Here is a 19,680-nt window from a genome sequence, read left to right on the forward strand (position 1 = left end):
GAGAGCAAAGTGAGCAGAGAGATCAGATCATTGGTTTCTTTTATTGGCCAATCACAAGCCAAAGGGGAGGGAGGCGACCAAGCTGTAATGCTAAACTGAACTGGAGAAAGGTCAGGTCACTGGGCTGGCTGTGTGGCGTAGCTGTGTAAAACTGAGGACTGGATGGACTGAAATACACATCTTTTAGCAGGTAATGCAATTTTTTTATATGCATTGAATTTATTTTGACATTTCTTAGAGTTTAGTTTTAAAGCAGAAGCCCAAATAAAAAGTGACAGGGCTCTGTATGCCCAGGAGACATAAATGTACTGGGGAAGGTCAGGGAGCCTGTGTTCCCTATCTTAAACCAAGGCTTATATAATGTTGCAGGAAGATGATGATATGTGAAGATGACCTGATCCCCCTATCCAGTCCACACAGAGTGCTGGGACCCCCTTCTCTCATAATAAGAATATTATTATTGCCTCCTCCTTACTGGACTCTCTAGCCTCACACCCCCAGCAACAGCAGCTGAGAATAGAGGAAAAAAAAAACATAGTTTTCTATATGGGTGTCTCCATTGAGGCTACAAGAAAATGGCCGCCAGACTTCAGTCACAGCTGGGCGCATGCGCAAACGAGCCGCATTGCGATTAGAGAGGAGGGCTAAGGGAGCCAGCGCTGCCTTATAAGGAAAACCCCGCCCACTGAGCTTCTCAAAGCCACCACTAGAGGACCAAAGTAAAAACATTCTCTCCGAGACAGATTCAATACCGAGGTAGGCGGCCATTTTCTTGTAGTTCAATTTATCATCATCATCGTAGTTATTATTACAAATAAATATATCTTTCAGTGTTTATTTATTGAAAATAGAATAGTTAAATAACTAATAACAGCGGAATTCCTCAAATAATACGTGATGGACCCTGTGAAACTTAATATTCAAATGTTATCATACACAAACCCTGTGATAGGGTATAGATAAACAAAAAAAATTAATAATATGTAGGATATACCATAAAATAAAGTGCAACAGTAGGTAGTGCAAAAAAAATAACTTATTATTTCAAAAACAGCACTAAAAAAGAAGCATTTCTTGAAATAGGATACAGTCCAGGTGGGCGGCCATATTGTTGTAGCCCAAAATGTAAGGGAGGAGCTCTAGTAGTGTCAGAATCCTCCTGGTGGGGATGTGAGAATGGAGAGTGTGTCCCCAGTGAGGAGGAGGTAATATTTGTTTTGGATTATGAGAGAAGGGGGTCCCAGCACTGTGTGGGGATTGGATGGGAGGGGGATCATGTCACCTCCAAAAATCATCTTCTTGCAGGTCCTTTGAGCGTTCGATGGCGAGCTCCGCTGGGGCTGATTGCGCCGGGAGCGTATTTTCCAACAATACGAATATGGATGAAGAATAGAATGCAGCTGGTGGGACGAAGAAAGGGGATCTGCTGGTAGGAAACCTCCATAGGGTCCATAGATCAACAGCGCGTCATGTGATCAGGTACGTGACCGGGGCTTACTGACCGGTTCCAACATGGGGCTCATGGTGATCTATTTTATTTTTAAATCTTGTGTTATATTCAAAGTTTTTGGGATTCCTAACATGATGTGGAGATACCTCAATTAAACCTTTGATTAGATTATCTTGTAGGACTGTATCCAATATTCCAGTCCTAGTGTCCCCAGGGAAGGCCAGTCTTATTGCTCCACCACATCGGACTAGGGGTAGGGATAGGCAACCCACAAATTCCATCATGTCTCTGCCCCGGGAGTCATAAGAGTCCATACATGGTGCAAATTGTTTTACTACAACCCAAAGAAATTTGCGCTGTTCCCCCATCAACACAGACAGCAATTGTCTTCTCCTTGCACGGGGAAGCCGTCCCCGCTGGAAGAAACAGTGATTATCGCTAGTGGACTATGTTGTCAACAGATCATGAAGTGAGGGAACAGTTGGCCGATGGTGTCACTGAATTCGAAAGAGGTCCACCCATGTTTTATTTCACTGCCATTTTTTTTTGTGCTGGCATCGTTTTATCGATGACATTTACTGCCATTTTTTTAATCCACGATGCCCAGGAAGGTCTTCTGATCCTTCAGAAGATAGAAACCCGCAATTTTACACCTATATACACTTTAAAATAGTATTATTATTTGTTGTATTAGAAATGTTATTTCTCGTTAAATTGCAGTGCGAAATCTTCCCCAACACGGACAGATAGAGAAGTCTTTAGAAAAACACAAGGATCTCCACAAAGACGTCATCATGGAGGATCATCAGTCTGAAGGATCATCAGGTAGGAGATTCCGTTGGTTTTGAGACCAACTTTGTCCCACACGGGGGGCTGAGATGAAAGTGGAAATTGACATACAAAACTGATGTTGACAACCAAAACAAAACCATTGAAAACTTTGAACCTGGCCTAATAACCCAAGACATCATCATGGAGGATCATCAGTCTGTTAGATCATCAGGTAAGAGATACCGTTGGTTTTGAGACCAACTTTGTCCCACACGGGGGCTGAGAGGAAAGTGGAAATTGACGTACAAAATTGATGTTGACAACCAAAACAAAACCATTCGGCCCATTGAAAATTTTGAACCTGACCTAATAACCCAAGGTATCATCATGGAGGATCATCAGTCTGTTAGATCATCAGGTAAGAGATACCGTTGGTTTTGAGACCAACTTTGTCCCACACGGGGGGCTGAGATGAAAGTGGAAATTGACGTACAAAACTGGTTGACAACCAAAACAAAACCATTGAAAACTTTGAACCTGGCCTAATAACCCAAGACATCATCATGGAGGATCATCAGTCTGTTAGATCATCAGGTAAGAGATACCATTGGTTTTGAGACCAACTTTGTCCCACACGGGGGCTGAGATGAAAGTGGAAGAAATTGACGCGAAAAACAACCAAAACAAAAACCATTCAGACCATTGAAAACTTTGAACCTGGCCTGATAACCCAACATCATTGCCCAACCACAAGAGCGATGACCATGATTCTCTGAGCAAACCCAACTAACAATGATACAGCATGCAATAGAGCCTTTCCAAAAGAGTGGAGGCAGCTATAGCAACAACAGGAGACCCAATTTCACATTAAAGCTGAATTCCCGGTATGGCAGTTTTGACATAGTTACATTGGTCAAGCTTGGACCAATGTAAGCATGTATGTGCCATACCTGTGGGGACACCTGAAAGCTGGGAATCACTGTAGTAGTCACCACTACAGTGATTTCCCCTAGCTTCTGGGTCCCATGCCAAGCAGCATGGACACCATTCAAAGAACACGTTGCATTTTTTTAACGAACGCAGAGCATTCTCTGATTGGATGAGGTGGAGAAGCAAGGTGGTGACGTCCCAGTCTCCACGTCATCCAGTCAGAGAACTCTTTGTATTCATTGAGAAAATGCAAAGTGTTCTCTGAATGGCCTCCCATGGTGAGAAGGTGACCTCCTGTGTTTAGTAAGCAGTAGGGTACAGGACCCCTAAGCTAGTGGAGATCTCTGTAGTAGCTTCCATGGGGATCCCACAAGTATGGCACATACAGTACATACTGTGACAAGTTGGGGAGTTCGTAGCTCTTTGGTGGCACCAAACAGTGAGTTTACGCCACGCCAGAAGTACATTTTTAGGGCTTTTTCTGCCCACTTTTATTTATAAGTGACAAAAAAAGTTCCCATGGAAATCTTCCCACGCAAGGGGGTCTCACCATCAATAGGATAAGGAAGAGTAACATGCAGCCTTGGGGATCAAGGCTGACTTTGAAACTTTACTGCCTACCTTAGTAGTTTTAGGCTTGCTGACCATCCAACACATCCTGGGCTCGTGCATACACCATACACGCTCTGTTCCCCAAACTGTTCTGTCCTGGCAACGTGCACCTCTCACAGCTCCCTTGCCATCACTGACTCCCTCAGGAGGGTGCCATCACTGACCCACTCAGGAGGGTGCCATCACTGACCCACTCGGGAGGGAGCCATCACTGACCCCCTCGGGAGGGAGCCATTACTGACCCACTCGGGAGGGTGCCATCACTGACCCACTCGGGAGGGAGCCATCACTGACCCACTCGGGAGGGTGCCATCACTGACCCACTCAGGAGGGTGCCATCACTGACCCCCTCGGGAGGGTGCCATCACTGACCCCCTCGGGAGGGTGCCATCACTGACCCACTCAGGAGGGTGCCATCACTGACCCACTCAGGAGGGTGCCATCACTGACCCCCTCGGGAGGGTGCCATCACTGACCCACTCGGGAGGGTGCCATCACTGACCCACTCAGGAGGGTGCAATCACTGACCCCCTCGGGAGGGTGCCATCACTGACCCACTCGGGAGGGTGCCATCACTGACCCACTCGGGAGGGTGCCATCACTGACTCCCTATAGCGGGTCTGCAGTATTGTCAACAGTCTGACACTTTCGACACTGTGGGAACCAGTGACAGTAAAACATGTAGTATTCTGCTAAATGTTTTTGGTAAAAAAAAAATCCCAATAAGCGTATATATTGATTGGTTTGCGCTAAAGCTATCGTGTCTACAATCTATGGGATATATTTATGGAATTTTTATATATTTAAAATTTTTTTTTTTTATTAGTAATGGTGGCGATCAGCGACTTATAGCGGGTCTGCAGTATTGTCAACAGTCTGCCACTTTCGACACAGTAGGAACCAGTGACAGTAATACAGTGACCAATGTAACTATGTAAAAATTGCCATGCCTAAACCTCAGCTTTCTGATCTTTGGTTTCAGGATGATGGAAAGTCTGGTACCCTGGTCAGATGGGACTTTCCACAGCAACTTTAATAACTCTACTAAATGGTCTTCTGTAAACATGGAAAAAGTATTGGGGATCAATCTAGATAAACCTGTCTTCTGATATATACATAGAAACAATACATTCATGAACCACTTGACCTCTGGAAGGTTTTACCCCTTTCATGACCAGGCCATTTTCTCCTATTCAGCACTGCGCTACTTTGGCAATTGCGCGGTAATGCAACACTGTGCACAAATGAAATTTATATCATTTATTTTATTTATCAATTTATATATTTTTTTTTAACACAAGTAGAGCTTTTTTTTTTGGTGCCATTTTGGTGACCAAATTACACATTTTGGTGGCATTTAATCACCACTGATTATTTTTTTATTTTTTATTTTTTTATTATTATTATATAAACGAACAAAGACCAAAAATTTAGAAAATTTGTTATAAACATATCCAATAAAAAAAAAAATAATAAAAACCAAATTTCTTCTTATTCAGGCTAAAATGTATTCTACTACATGTCTTTAGTAAAAAAAAAAAAAAAATCCCAATAAGTGTATATTAATTGATTTTTGTGAAAGCTATAGCATCTACAAACTATGATATAGATACTGGGGTTTACAGTATGCAGCTATAGATGCTATACTGTACTGTAATTTTGGTGATCAGCGACTTATAATGGGTCTGTGATAGAGTGGCGGACAACATGGCACTAACAGACACTGACATGGTGTAGCTATTTGCCAGCACACCACGGATTTTCAGGTTCAGGTTGAGTCCAAACATTTTTTTTATTGAAGTATCATCACATCACAAATAAGAGAGTGCAACGTATCAAGGTCATGCAGGATCTTTTTGTCAGGCGTGTGATGGAGTGATCCCGAAGATCTGTGGTGCACTGACAAATATCTACACTGTCATGTATGATCCAGTCTCAAGCTGGTGGTTGCTGCAGCAGCCAATATTTTAGAGCCTTTGCTAGGATCATGTGCGATGACAGTGGCATCACTATGGGGGTGCGGGGTGTGCAAACAATCATTGATTGGTGCTGAGAGGAGAAGTTTGTGCAGGAGGAGGAATTTATTCTATAAGAGGGGGTTGGGGAGATTTTTACGAGGAGGGGGGGTTTGTGCTGGGAAGAGGGGATTGAGGGAATTTGTGCTAGGAGGGGGGATTTTTGCCAGGGGAGGGGATTTGGGGAGATTTGTGCGAGTCTAAGAGATTAGTGCTAGGAGAGGGGGTTGGGAAACTTGTGTTATGAGGGGTTGATTTATGCTAGGAGAGGGGATTGGGGGATTTGTGCTAGCAGAGGGGATTTGTTTGTAGAGGGGGGATTGGGGAGATTTGTGCAAGTCAAAGGGATTTGTGCTAGGAGAGGGGATTTTGGGGGATATTTGTACTAGGAGTAGCGGCAGGACTACATGGTGTCACTACCCCCTTCCCCGGTGGGGGGGGGGGGGGCAACACCATGTTTTACCGCACCAGGTGACACCAACCCTAGTGACGCCACTGTGCGATGGGAATATTGACAGCTAACTTACGCTGACATTGCTATTGACATTAATACAGTGATCAGTAATAATACTACACACTGTACTAATGGTAATGGCTGGGAAGGGGTTAACATCTAGGGGCAATTAAGGGGTTAACTGTGTGCCTAATAATATGTAATGTGTGCTGCCATTACTTTACTAGCCGGCTGTTTTTTCTCCCTGCACTTCAGGGAGAAGAAACAGCCAGATCTCTGTTCTCTGAGTTCTCTTTGTTTGTAAACACAGAACTCTGTGTGTGATTGGACACAGCCGATCAGCAGGTTTCAGCCGAAATCATTGGCTGAAATCTGCTGCCAAACACGTGTCATGTCCAACCACAGCAGGTAGGCAGGGGGGCGCACGCATGTGCACCCCAAACCTGATAGCAAGCCGGTAACTTACACGTACGTTGCCGAGCCTGCACCTGCCAACCGCTTGCAGTATATTTACTGTGAGTGGTCGGCGGGAGGTTAAAGTATGTGTTTCCTACAGATGGGTCCAGTGGCAGAAGTACACCAGAGAGCTGTCCCCATCCTCTGCATTCCCCGGATTCCTCAGAGGAAGATGTTAACATCCTAGAAGATAATCAGGTAGATGAGCAGGTAAAAAAAAAACAAGTCTTTTCAAATATTACAGCCCATCTTCTCAATATGTTTTCCATTGTTAGACGTCGTCAAGAGATACTGTTCTGTTTAATGTGAGATAACATTTATGCGATTTTTATTTTGTGTCATTTAGGATGAAAATCTGGTTTATGTCAAAGTTGAGGTTAAAGAGGAAGCAGACGAAGCAGAGGAAGCAGACGAAGCAGAGGAAGCAGACGAAGCAGAGGAAGCAGACGAGGCAGATGATAAAGTGGAGGAAATTCCTGTAGAGATTGGCACAGGTGAGTAGTAATCCTTAAAGTATAACTAAAGGCAAAACTTTTATTTTAAGTTTTTTTGTATATAAAGGAGAGGAATTAGAACCCCTGTAAGTTTTTATTGCCATCTGTGCCCCTGTTGTAAAATTTTGTCGGACCCGTGAAAAAATCGGACCTGGTCACTTCCGGCTGGTGCGAGCCCTGGTGCGCATGCGCACAAGGTCCGAGGAAATTCTAAGACTTGGCGAACAGCTGATTGAGAGGAGGAGGGGCTGAGGAGGGACGCACACACCGCCGTGGGAAAATTGCTGTCACGGGCGAACCAAAGCTGCTAGAGACCCCAAAATTATATCGCAGGTAGCCAAAACGCTCCCCTATAGCTGATAGAAATTTGGGGTCCCGGGGATTAAAGGGCGCGGAGTAGTGACCCCGTGGGTCTCGGGGATGAAAGGGCGCGGAGCAGTGACCCCGAGAACCGGGGACCACTGCTCCGCCCCCTTTCATCCCCGAGACCCCAAAATTTTAACAGCTGTAGGGGAGCGTCTTGGCTACCTGCGATATAATTTTGGGGTCTCTAGCACATATGGTTCGCCCGTGACAGCAATTTTCCCGCGGCGGTGTGTGCGTCCCACCTCAGCCCCTCCTCCTCTCAATCAGCTGTTCTCTAAGTCTTAGAATTTCCTCGGACCTTGTGCGGATGCGCACCGGGGCTCGCACCAGCCGGAAGTGACGAGGTCCGGAATTTTCATGGGTCCGATAAAATTTTAGAACACCCCCCGTTAAAGAGATTCACCCTCTTTATTTGTCCTGTTTACCATTATCATTGCAAGTGAAAGTGAAAGTAAAAGCACTGGAAGTGTCATTTCTGTCTGCAGCTTCCTTTGCTATTTGACCCTGGATGTCTCAGTAAAAAGGACCCGTCACTGCCTATTGCTATCATAAGGGATGTGTATTTATGATAATAATAAAAGTGATAAAAAAAAAAAAAAAAGGTACAGTGTAAAAAAAAAAAAAAAAAAATGTTAAAAAAATTTAATTTTTTTTTTAAAAAAAATGTGAAAGTGCCCAATTTTAACCACTTCCGGTGTTCTAAAATTTCATCGGACCCGTGAAAATCCCGGACCCTCGTCACTTCCGGTGATGCTACGTCACCACAAGCTGGTCCGATTAAATTTTAAGACTTAGCGAACAGCTGACTGAGAGGAGGCGGGGCTGAGGTATGTGCGGTCCACCAACTCCACTTCCGGGTCTATGCGTTCCAGACATAGATCTTTTTTTGTTGTTTTCTTTTCTATCATTCCACACATTTATACACATTCCCTTTACTTCAATGGAACGGAAAGGCGGACACTCTTTTTTTTTTTTTTAGCACATACCAACACGCTGTGCAGGCGTCCAGAAACACTACATTTCCCATGATGCATTTCCCTTTTCTGCTTAATATAAATACTAATTATGATTACGATGAATATTAAACATTTTATTATTTCTCTCGATGTGTGTAAGGGAATGTGTGTAAATGTGTGGAATGATAGAAAAGAAAACAACAACAAAAAGATCTATGTCTGGAGCGCATAGACCCGGAAGTGGAGTTGGTGGACCGCACATACCCGGTGCCTCAGCCCCGCCTCCTCTCAGTCAGCTGTTCGCTAAGTCTTAAAATTTCATCGGACCTGGTAAAATGTCTTGTGCGCATGCGCACCGGGGCTCGCACCAGCTGTCGCACCAGCTGGTGGTGACGTAGCGTCACCGGAAGTGACGAGGGTTCGGAATTTTCACGGGTCCGATGAAATTTTAGAACAACGGCCCAAGGCCGTCATATGACGTCTTGGACTTTGAGTATCTAAATGATGGGTGCAGCTACAGGCATCATTCAGATATCATTATTTTCTGCTGGTGATTCCTTGTACCATAAAAACAATCATAGTGGCTGTTCAGCCGCTTGATTGTTTTTACAGGCAATGGGAGAGGAGGTCCCCTCCCACCGCCCTCTGATGCTACTACCGGCTCACCTGTGCAATCAGCGAGCCGGAGAAGGAATCCACCAGCGGCAGAAGTTTACCATAGAGAATAATGAAGACCAGATGGTCCCCAGCAGTTATGACGTCACGTCTGGCCCGGCAGATGTAAACACTGCCATGTACTTGGTTGGAAAGGCCAAGATCATTTTTTTTTTCTATCTCAGTCTTTCCTGCCTAGAGGAGAGATGTGGGGTCTTATAGATCTCTCCATAAAGAGGACCTGTCATGCCCTATTCCTATTACAAGGGATGTTTACATTCCTTGTAATAGAAATAAAAGTGATCAAAAAAAAAATTTAAAAAGTGAAAGTGTAAAAATAAAAAACAAATTTAAAGCAGCCCCCTTCCCCGCGTGCTCGCACCCAGAAGCGAATGCATACAAACGTCGCGCCCACATATGTAAACGGCGTTCAAACCACACATGTGAGGTATCACCACGAACTTTAGAGTGAGAGCAACAATTCTAGCCCAGGACCCCCTCTGTAACTCTAAACAGGTAACCTGTAAAAATGTTGAAAGCGTCACCTATGGAGATTTTTAAAGTACCAAAGTTTGGCTCCATTCCATAAGCATGCGCAATTTTAAAGCGTGACATGTTAGGTTTTTATTTACTTGGCGTAACATCATCTTTTACATTATACAAAAAAATTGAGCGAACGTTAGTGTTTTTTTTTTTTTTTTTACATGTTTGAAAAATAGCCGCGCAAATATCGTGTGACATAAAAAGTTGCAACGGCTGCCATTTTATTCCCTAGGGTCTCTTCTAAAAAAAACATATATGTTTGGGGGTTCTGAGTAATTTTCTAGCAAAAAAATTGTGATTTTTACATGTAGGAGAGGAGTGCCAGAATAGGCCCGGTATGGAAGTGGTTAAGGGTGACATGTTTGGTATCGATTTACTCAGCATAACATCATCTTTTATATTTCAAAACAATTACAAACAATAGGGTATTATGTTGTGTTTTTGTGCGTTAAAACTCATTAAAGTTTATTCTTTCCCAAAAAAATTGCATTTGAAATGCTGTGTGACATAAAAAATTGCAACTCCCACAATTTTATTCTCCAGGGCTTCTGCTTTAAAGGATATAAAATTTGTTGGGGGTTGTAAGCAATGTTCTAGCAAAAAAATTGATTGTTACATGTAGGAGAGAAATTTAGTCTTCAAGTAGTTAAAGAACACCCCTTATAATGAGATTCCTGATAATCCTTTCTTCATCTCCTATTTCCTCCAGACGGACGATACAGAAAGTGCAATATGGAGAAACATCAGATTATCATTCCAGATGGTGAAACAGAAGACGACGAGAGCCCAGAAGATTATGCAGGGGAAAACCCTATTACGCCAAACCCTTCTGCAGAGAAGCCATATTCATGCGACAAATGCAGAAAGCGTTTCACTCAAAAATCTTTTCTTCAAAGGCATCGGAAATGGCACAGTGGCAATAAGCCTCATTCCTGCCCTGTGTGTGGGAAATGCTTCACGCAAAAATCTGACGTTGTCAGGCATCAGAGGACTCACACAGGAGAGAAGCCATACCCTTGTTTCAAATGCGGGAAATGTTTTTCTCAAAAATCATTCCTCATAAGACATGAAAAAGTTCACACGGGGGAGAAGCCCTATGCGTGTTCTGAATGCGGGAAGTGTTTTACGGAAAAGTCAACTCTGGTCATCCATGAAAGAAGCCACACCGCCGAGAAGCCTTTTTCATGCACGGAGTGCGGTGAATGTTTCCCTAGGAAAGACAGCCTTTTGACGCACCAGAGATCTCACACAGGAGAGAAGCCCTTTTCATGCTCTGTGTGTGGTAAATGTGTCTCTTCAAAATCACAGCTCATTAGGCACCACAGAATTCACACAGGGGAGAAACCTTTTGCTTGTCCAATCTGCGGGAAATGTTTCACCCACAAGTCGAACCTTGTTTATCATGAGAGGACTCACACGGCCGAGAAGCCACACTCGTGTCCCGAATGTGGGAAATGTTTCACCCAGATAGGGAACCTCATTTCGCACCAGAGGTCCCATTCGGGAGAGAAGCCGTTTTTCTGCGCCGAATGCGGCGAATGTTTTTCCAGGAAGTCGTCCCTTAGCAGGCATAGAAAAGTTCACACAGGGGAAAAGCCGTATACATGTCTCGAGTGCGGGAAATGTTTTGCCGAAAAGTCGCACCTGGTCACACATGAAAGAATTCACACCGGCGACCGGCCGTTTTCTTGTTCCCATTGCGGGAAGAGCTTTACTGATAAATCAGATCTGGTTAAACACATTAAACGCGTTCACGTTCTGGCCATGGAAAATAAGTCTCAGCAGGATCCTTCCTTAGCTGATATCTAAGGTCTTGCAGGATACAAGAGGTCCTTGGGTTGTGACGGGACAGCTCACTTTCAGACATATGGTTTACATTTGAAATCCCTATAAACAGAACTACACCGGACCATTAAGATACCACACCATATATAGAAAAATCGTAAAAAATGTTATTGCATAATTGAAAAGTTAAAACAACCCAATAGCTGCACATAAGACATTCAAGAGTTACATTACAGAGAGAAGCCATATACATGTCTCAAGTGCAGGAAATGTTTTGTCGAAAAGTCGCACCTGGTCACACATGAAAGAATTCACACCGGCGACCGTCTGTTTTCTTGTTCCCATTGCGGGAAGAGTTTTACTGATAAATCAGATCTGGTTAAACACATTAAACGCGTTCAAGTTCTGGCCATGGAAAATGGGTCTCAGCAGGATCCTTCCTTAGCTGATATCTAAGATCTTGCAGGAGACAAGAGGTCCTTGGGTTGTGACGGGACAGCTCACTTTCAGACATATGGTTTACATTTGAAATCCCTATAAACAGAACTACACCGGACCTCACTTTCAGATATATGGTTTACAACTGAAATCCCTATAAACAGAACTACACCAGACCTCATTTTCAGATATATGGTTTACAATTGAAATCCCTATAAACAGAACTACCCTGGACCATTAAGATACCACACCATATATAGAAAAATCGTAACAAATTGTATTGCATTATTGAAAAGTTAAAACAACCCAATAGTTGCGCATGAGACATTCAAGAGTTACATTACAGAGAGAAGCCATATACATGTCACGAGTGCGAGAAATGTTTTGCCCGAAAAGTCGCACCTGGTCATACATGAAAGAATTCACATAGTCGACCGGACGTTTTCTCGTTCCCATTATGGGAAGAGCTTTACTGATAAATCAGATCTGGTTAAACAGATTAAACGCGTTCACGTTCTGGCCATGGAAAATGGGTCTCAGCAGGATCCTTCCTTAGCTGATATCTAAGGTCTTGCAGGAGACAAGAGGTCCTTGGGTTGTGATGGGACAGCTCACTTTCAGATATATGGTTTACAATTGAAATCCCTATAAACAGAACGACACCGGACCTCACTTTCAGATATATGGTTTAAAATTGAAATCCCTATAAACAGAACTACACGGACCATTAAGATACCACACCATATATAGAAAAATCGTAAAAAATGTTATTGCATAATTGAAAAGTTAAAACAACCCAATAGCTGCGCATAAGACATTCAAGAGTTACATTACAGAGAGAAGCCATATACATGTCTCAAGTGCGGGAAATGTTTTGTCGAAAAGTTGCACCTGGTCACACATGAAAGAATTCACACCGGCGACCGGCCGTTTTCTCGTTCCCATTATGGGAAGAGCTTTACTGATAAATCAGATCTGGTTAAACACATTAAACGCGTTCACGTTCTGGCCATGGAAAATGGGTCTCAGCAGGATCCTTCCTTAGCTGATATCTAAGGTCTTGCAGGTGACAAGAGGTCCTTGGGTTGTGACGGGACAGCTCACTTTCAGATATATGGTTTACAATTGAAATCCCTATAACCAGAACTACACCGGACCTTTAAGATACCACACCATATATAGAAAAATTGTAACAAATTTTATTGCATAATTGGAAAGTTAAAACAACCCAATAGTTGCACATAAGACATTCAAGAGTTACATTACACATGATTTGTACATAACATAGCAGATGTACATTAAGTGTTTGAGACTGCCATCTAGATATGCAAATAGAGTCATCTTGCTTGTTCAACGCGTTTCATCAGGAACATTAGCACATCTGTAAATCCAAGAGAACAGTTAACAATCCACATTCAAAATACAATTATTCCGTTATATGCCTTTGACATTTACCAGAATATTGTTACCTGCATCAATCATGAAAAGGATATGCGCAACCAATTTAAAAACAACTAGTGGATGGGCCATTCCTCAAATGAAGAAGAGCCGAGGTGTTCTAGTCCGGCATGTGTGGTTTACATTGCATCACAGCTAACAAAAACTGAAAGTAAACTCAAAATTCAGGTGAACTTTATGCAAGGAGAATGGCATTGCAATCAGTATTGGCTTGGACACAGAACGTTGAAAGCCCTGCCCATGGAACCACTTGGAGCTTACACAGGGCTTGAGGACAACCCCATGGGATAGGAATGAGGGAGTAGACATGCTCCCCCATACCAAAAAGTACCAGTTATTTTTTGTTACTCCTTGCAGCATAAACAAAACATCGAGACAGTGCGGGACAGGCGTGTACGCTGGGGCTACCATTAAGATGCAGCGGTTGTTTTAAATTAAAACTCTTATTGGAGTTCCTCTGATTCATTTTATTGCACCTTAAAAAAAAAAGCTCATATTCAGACTTAATTTTTGTTTTCTCATTTCTTTTCGTAAAAATGTATCATAAAAATATTCAAATTGAAAATATAATTAAAAGGGAAAAATTGGCAATGAACACATTGCTCGAATATGATGGCTGATGATATTCTTAAGTTGTATGTAAAGGCAATTTCATTTTTAATTTTGGATAGAGTAGGAAAGCTTTAGACCAGGGGCCTTCAAACTACGGCCCTCCAGTTGTTCAGGAACTACAATTCCCATCATGCCTAGTCATGTCTGTGAATGTCAGAGTTTTACAATGCCGCATGGGATGTGTAGTTCCGCAACAGCTGGAGGGCCGTAGTTTGAGGATCCCTGCTTTAGACCCTCTGACAAGTTTTTATTGCTGTCTGTGTTCCTGCTGGGGAGATTCACTTCTCGATTTGCATATCTACACCCCCTTGATAGTTTTCCTCAGTGCCGGGAGTACAGCTATCTCTATACTCCTGGAACTCTGCCAGGTGAGATTCTGCTTTCTGATACTGAAGGTGCTCTACCCATCCCTCCCCTTCTGCTGTCAATTCATAGAATCCTATTTTGCATTGGGTTGCAAGGCTATTCGTGTTTGGGCAAGAGGAAGGGTGTGCAGAGCGGCTGCACAGCTGCAGAAACTGACCTGAGAAGGTGATAGCTATGCTCCCAGCACTCAGTAAAAATTTAAATTATTTACAGGTACATACAGTATCTGACAAAAGTGAGTACACCCCTCACATTTTTTGTAAGTATTTTATTCTATCTTTTCATGTGACAACACTGAAGAAATGACACTTTAGTGAGTGTACAGCTTGTATAACAGTGTAAATTTGCTGTCCCCTCAAAATAACCCAACACACAGCCATTAATGTCTAAACCGCTGGCAACAAAAGTGAGTACACCCCTAAGTGACAATGTCCAAATTGGGCCCAATTAGCCATTTTCCCTCCTCTGTGTTATGTGACTCATTAGTGTTACAAGGTCTCAGGTGTGAATGGGTAGCAGGTGTGTTAAATTTGCTGTTATCACTCTCACTCTCTCATACTGGTCACTGGAAGTTCAACATGGCACCTCATGGCAAAGAACTCTCTGAGGATCTGAAAAAAAAAAAAAGAAGATTGCGAGCAACCTCTCTGCGTTAAGACCCACTTGCTGAGACGCCACATATATGCGTACCGCTGGAGCGAAGAGGTTAATGATAATAGAAAAAACAATAAACTCACAAAGGTATAAAAATATGGCATCTGTCATAAGCAACTGTGGTGCAGATCCCATGTGGATGGATGGCATATCACTCCATTCCAGGAAACAGCCTTACCACCACTGGCCAGGTGGAAGAAACCAGTAAGTAGGCTCAGAACAAGGAAGCCAAGGATTTTGGTGGAGTACAGGCTGGACCAGGAGTGATGTCAGACATTGCTGGAGGGCAATATGGGCATGGCTACAGGTTTTGGAGCTGCCTAGGCTCCTTTCTCAAGCCTTTTTCTCTATCGTTCATTGACAAACGCAGTTCTCTCTGATTCATATCAGTAGGGTTATACTGACCCCTACAGGAGTAGGACACTAGGCAGAAAAAAGTACTGGCTATGCCTATGGGCAGTCCCAGAGGGTACACTCAACTAAGCACTAAACACTAAGCTAAGCATGCCAATATCTTCTGGGCAGGATGTGGAAACCTTACAAGCGGACCTGAAGAAAATAATGGGGTGGGCAACTACATGGCAGATGAGGTTTAATGTTGAAAAATGTAAAGTAATGCACTTGGGTGCCAGAAACCAGAAAGCAAGCTACTCACTAAGGGGGGGGGGACCTCTAGGTGAGTCTAAGATGGAAAAGGACCTGGGGATACTGGTAGACAACAGGCTTGACAGTGGCATGCAATGCCAAGCCGCTGCAAGCAAAGCCAACAGAATACTGGGATGTATAAAAAAGGGGATTCACTCCAGAAATAAAGAGATTATTCTCCCACTTTACAAGTCCCTGGTCCGGCCATATCTGGAGTATGCTGTCCAGTTCTGGGCACCGGTCCTCAGGAAGGATGTGCTGGAACTGGAGAGAGTCCAAAGAAGGGCAACAAAAATAATTAGGGGAATGGAGGACATCAGCTATGAAGAAAGACTACAAGCACTGAACTTATTCTCTCTGGAGAAGAGACGATTGAGGGGGGATATGATATCAATGTACAAATACTGTACTGGTGATGACCCTAGCATATGGAAAAACCTATTCAGAGAAAGGGAATACAATAAGACACGTGGCCACTCACTAAAACTAGAGGAAAAACGGTTTAACCTTAAAATACGCAGGGGGTTCTTCACTGTAAGAGCAGTAAGGATGTGGAATTCTCTTCCACAAGCAGTGGTATCAGCAGGGAGCATCGATAGTTTCAAAAAACTATTAGATGGGCACCTTAAAGACCACAACATACAGGGGTATACAATGTACGGTTAACAGCAAACACAGACAAACATCATAGGTTGAACTGGATGGACTTATGTCTTTTTTAAACCTCACTAACTATGCAACTATGTAACCCTCTCTCTTCCTGCATAGGATGTCAGTTTTAATCTGCCTAGTCAGGAGTAAGGACCTAGTTCCTTGCTGGGATCTTTGGTCCTGGCATGGGAGTCGTTTTTTTATGTAGAATTTTTTTAGCTAGTCTTTTTTTCTCTGCAGAAGGTGGCCTTTTTGGTTGCTGTCACTCTGCGCGCAGATGTCGGCACTGGCGACATTGTCCTGTTGTTCTCCCTGTATGTTGATCAAGGGGCCAAGTGGTACTTCGTCCGGATCCGTCCTTCCCTCTGAAGGTGGTTCCTGGTGTTCACTTGTACGGGGATCATGTTTTCCCATCTTGTGTCCTGAGCCCTCACATCCTAAGGAATGTGCATTGCTTACTCATAACCCTACTGATATGAATAAGAGAGAACTGCATCCGTCAATGAACTTAAGAGAAAAGGATTTTACGGTAAGTCAAAAATCCAAAACAGGAACCGATATCTCCCAAATCAGGATCTTAGGCACGAAGCCTTATGCAGTGTCCGCATACATGTCCCACCAGAGCATGAGGGTTAGCATATAGGAGAGAGAAAGGGCTCATAGGGTAGTAGTCCAAAATAAACTTTATTGGTAAAAATCCCCCCTATCCCTCACTCGATACACAATATGTATAAAAATTAAAGGCACTCAAACAGGCAAACGCCTACTACAGATAAGCCACCAGGGATCTCACCGTCCCTCTCCCGCTCGTCAGCGTCCGGAGGATACACGGAAGCAAGTTTGTGGCAGCCGCTCTGCGTACTGTTGCCGGGGGGACCGCGTGCTCACGCTCGGACGCGTTTCGTCATCAAACTGACTTCTAAGGAGGGCCAAGTCTAAAATCCAGTTTTTTCTCTCCTCCAATTACCATGCTTCTTGTCAGCACATGAAGTAAATGGTTTCCTGTACTGCTACTTTCTCACACTCCAACCCTGCTGTACAGGGACTACATGAGGTCAAATTCAGGTACCCCCCCCAGGTTGTGCCAACCCATAATGTCTGAAGGTCTAGAAACTGTCAGAAGGAAATCAGTAGCAGGCCCACTTCCTTCCAATCAGAGATGAGGGTTATTTTAGTATGAGAAGAGGGACAATTTTTGTAATCATTTTTATTAGCTTTTCGCAAAGAAAAAAAACACAAAAACATAGGAAGAATACATACATAATCACTTTAGTCTTACAAATGGTTCCACCATGACCTAAAATTCTATGTCAGACTAATCATTTATACAGTGCCTTGAAAAAGTATTCATACCCCTTGAAACTTTCCACATTTTGTCATGTTACAACCAAAAACGTAAATGTATTTTATTGGGATTTTATGTGATAGAGCAACACAAAGTGGCACATTATTGTGAAGTAGAAGTAAAATGATAAATGGTTTTCAACATTTTTTTTACAAATAAATATGTGAAAAGTGTGGGGTGCATTTGTATTCAGCCCCCGTTACTCTGATACCCCTAACTAAAATTTAGTGGAATGAATCCAGCCCTCCTGGTTCTCCTCCAGACCCTAAACTTCTTCCCAGATCCACCCGCATCTTCTTTCTGGCAGCAGCACAAGGTAAGGGGGTGCATTGTGGTGTAAGGAAGGGTGGGTGACTCTTGACTTCTGATGGTGGGGGAGCTCTTGACATATCATGTAAGGGTGTAAGGGGCCATAGGGTGCTCTGGACATCTAATCTTAGTGATACAACCGGCCCTTTGAGGACAACCATAATGCTGATGCGGCCCGGGATGAAAATGAGTTTGACACCCCTGCCCTACAGTCTCCTACATACTCCCTGCAAAGCCACCAGCCCCCTGGAGAGACCTCACCCCCACAGCTTGCCCCCAGCTCCATCCAGAAACCTCATCCCTTACAGGGCCACCAAGTCTGCTTCAGAGTCTTCTAACTCCCTCCAGAACCACCATCCCACCACAATAACACCCAGCTCCATCAAGAGGCTTCCAAAATTTCAATACATAGTTTGTATTCCTATACTTTTATTGTGAGTATAAACTTTTTCTCTACTATTGGGGTATGGAAGATTACGGATTAATTTATTGGGCCCCAGTCTCAATAAAGTTGAGAACCACTGGTCTAGAGAGTTTACTCAGAATGAGTTGAAAAACGAAACACATCCAATGAGTGGCAGTTCTATGGATTGAAATGCCTTGTTGATGGGAGAGGTCAGAAAAGAATGGACAGACTGGATGGAGCTGGCAGAAAGGCTATAATAACTCAGATAACCACTCTGTACCAATGTGGTGAACATAAAAGAATTTCCGAAGTACAACACATCTAACCTTCAGATAGATGGGCTACAACAGCAGAAGACCATGTTGGGTTCCTATCAACCAAGAACAGAAAACTGAGGCTGCAATGGGCTTCACACCCAGGGGACGGGCAGAACTGTCGGATCACATGGGCACTTGGATTGGCTTTCCTACCAGCTCGTAATCATTACTAAAGACTGTGGGTTATCCATAGTATCTATTTTTCAGTATGTTTGGCATCATGGCTCATGGTATACAGTTTTCTTAAGCAAACCTTTTTCTGAATCTGTTTCAAAATTTGTTGCCTGGAGATCCTGGCAATAACAGCACTGCTTGTTTCAGGCTGATAACTCTAAGTCACTGTATTGAAATTAAAAGCAGTGTTGTCACTCTGCCATGTGCACTTCTTTAGTTGGCTGTTGGCCTCCTGCAGGCATGATAGGCAGCCTTACGGCCGACTGAAGGAGTGCACACAGCAGGCTGACAATGTGTCCCTTTTTGGGAGATTTCTTCTCACTTGCTATTTGATTGTTTTCAGATAGAACAAAAAGTTAGGGAAATTCACCAATGGGTAAACAGCGAGATAAAAATCCAACAGAGGTTTACCCTTCACAGTAGAAGGGACACAGCGAGCATTACAAAATTAACAGATTCTAAAACCTCCTCCATGACACACTGAAGGGGAAATTGTATATTTCATATTTCCTTATTGTTGGCTCACAATATCTAATATTGAATTCTTAACCTGGTTAAGAGGCAATACAAGACATATAAGGATGGTCACTTTAGCTGACTCATACCAAAGGGATGTCACTGCAAACTGATCATATGGACAAACCAGCCCAATGTTGTTAATGATTGGTTAAATCCTACCAACTCGACGCGTATGTACTACAGCTATAACTTGTAACATTCAGGCTCACATCAGAGCTGCCATTAGGCATGCGTCTAAAACTGATCATCGGCCACGCCATTATGGGGGGACTCCGTGGTGAAACAGCATCTTTGGTTACG

At 43.4% G+C, this 19,680-nt stretch overlaps 2 protein-coding genes and 1 long non-coding RNA gene across 5 annotated transcripts in view; all 3 read left to right on the forward strand.

Moving 5' to 3' along the window:
* Positions 1-19,680, forward strand: part of LOC309564368 (uncharacterized protein) — a 770,106-nt gene that overhangs the window by 633,815 nt on the left and 116,611 nt on the right. The gene's annotated exons all lie outside the window — the stretch shown is intronic.
* LOC309562804 (uncharacterized protein) lies at positions 1,130-11,683 on the forward strand. Of its 3 annotated transcripts, XM_082267110.1 has the most exons (4): positions 1,130-1,205; positions 1,306-1,479; positions 2,171-2,275; positions 10,411-11,683. In XM_082267110.1, the coding sequence occupies exons 3-4, from the start codon at positions 2,245-2,247 to the stop codon at positions 11,508-11,510; spliced, it is 1,131 nt and encodes a 376-aa protein (XP_082123236.1). In that variant the 5' UTR covers positions 1,130-1,205; positions 1,306-1,479; positions 2,171-2,244; the 3' UTR covers positions 11,511-11,683. The 3 variants fall into 3 exon arrangements, with proteins under 3 accessions (XP_082123236.1, XP_082123237.1, XP_082123238.1); XM_082267111.1 differs by lacking the exon at positions 1,130-1,205 and having other exon boundaries at positions 1,243-1,479; XM_082267112.1 differs by lacking the exons at positions 1,130-1,205; positions 1,306-1,479; positions 2,171-2,275 and adding an exon at positions 7,108-7,182.
* Positions 2,785-7,092, forward strand: LOC309563027. The gene is made up of 3 exons (XR_014225688.1): positions 2,785-2,815; positions 6,789-6,886; positions 7,035-7,092. It is a non-coding gene; the product is annotated as an uncharacterized lncRNA (long non-coding RNA).

The sequence above is a fragment of the Pelophylax lessonae genome (genome assembly GCF_965119305.1).
Source record: "Pelophylax lessonae genome assembly, chromosome: 9".
NCBI lineage: Eukaryota > Metazoa > Chordata > Amphibia > Anura > Ranidae > Pelophylax > Pelophylax lessonae.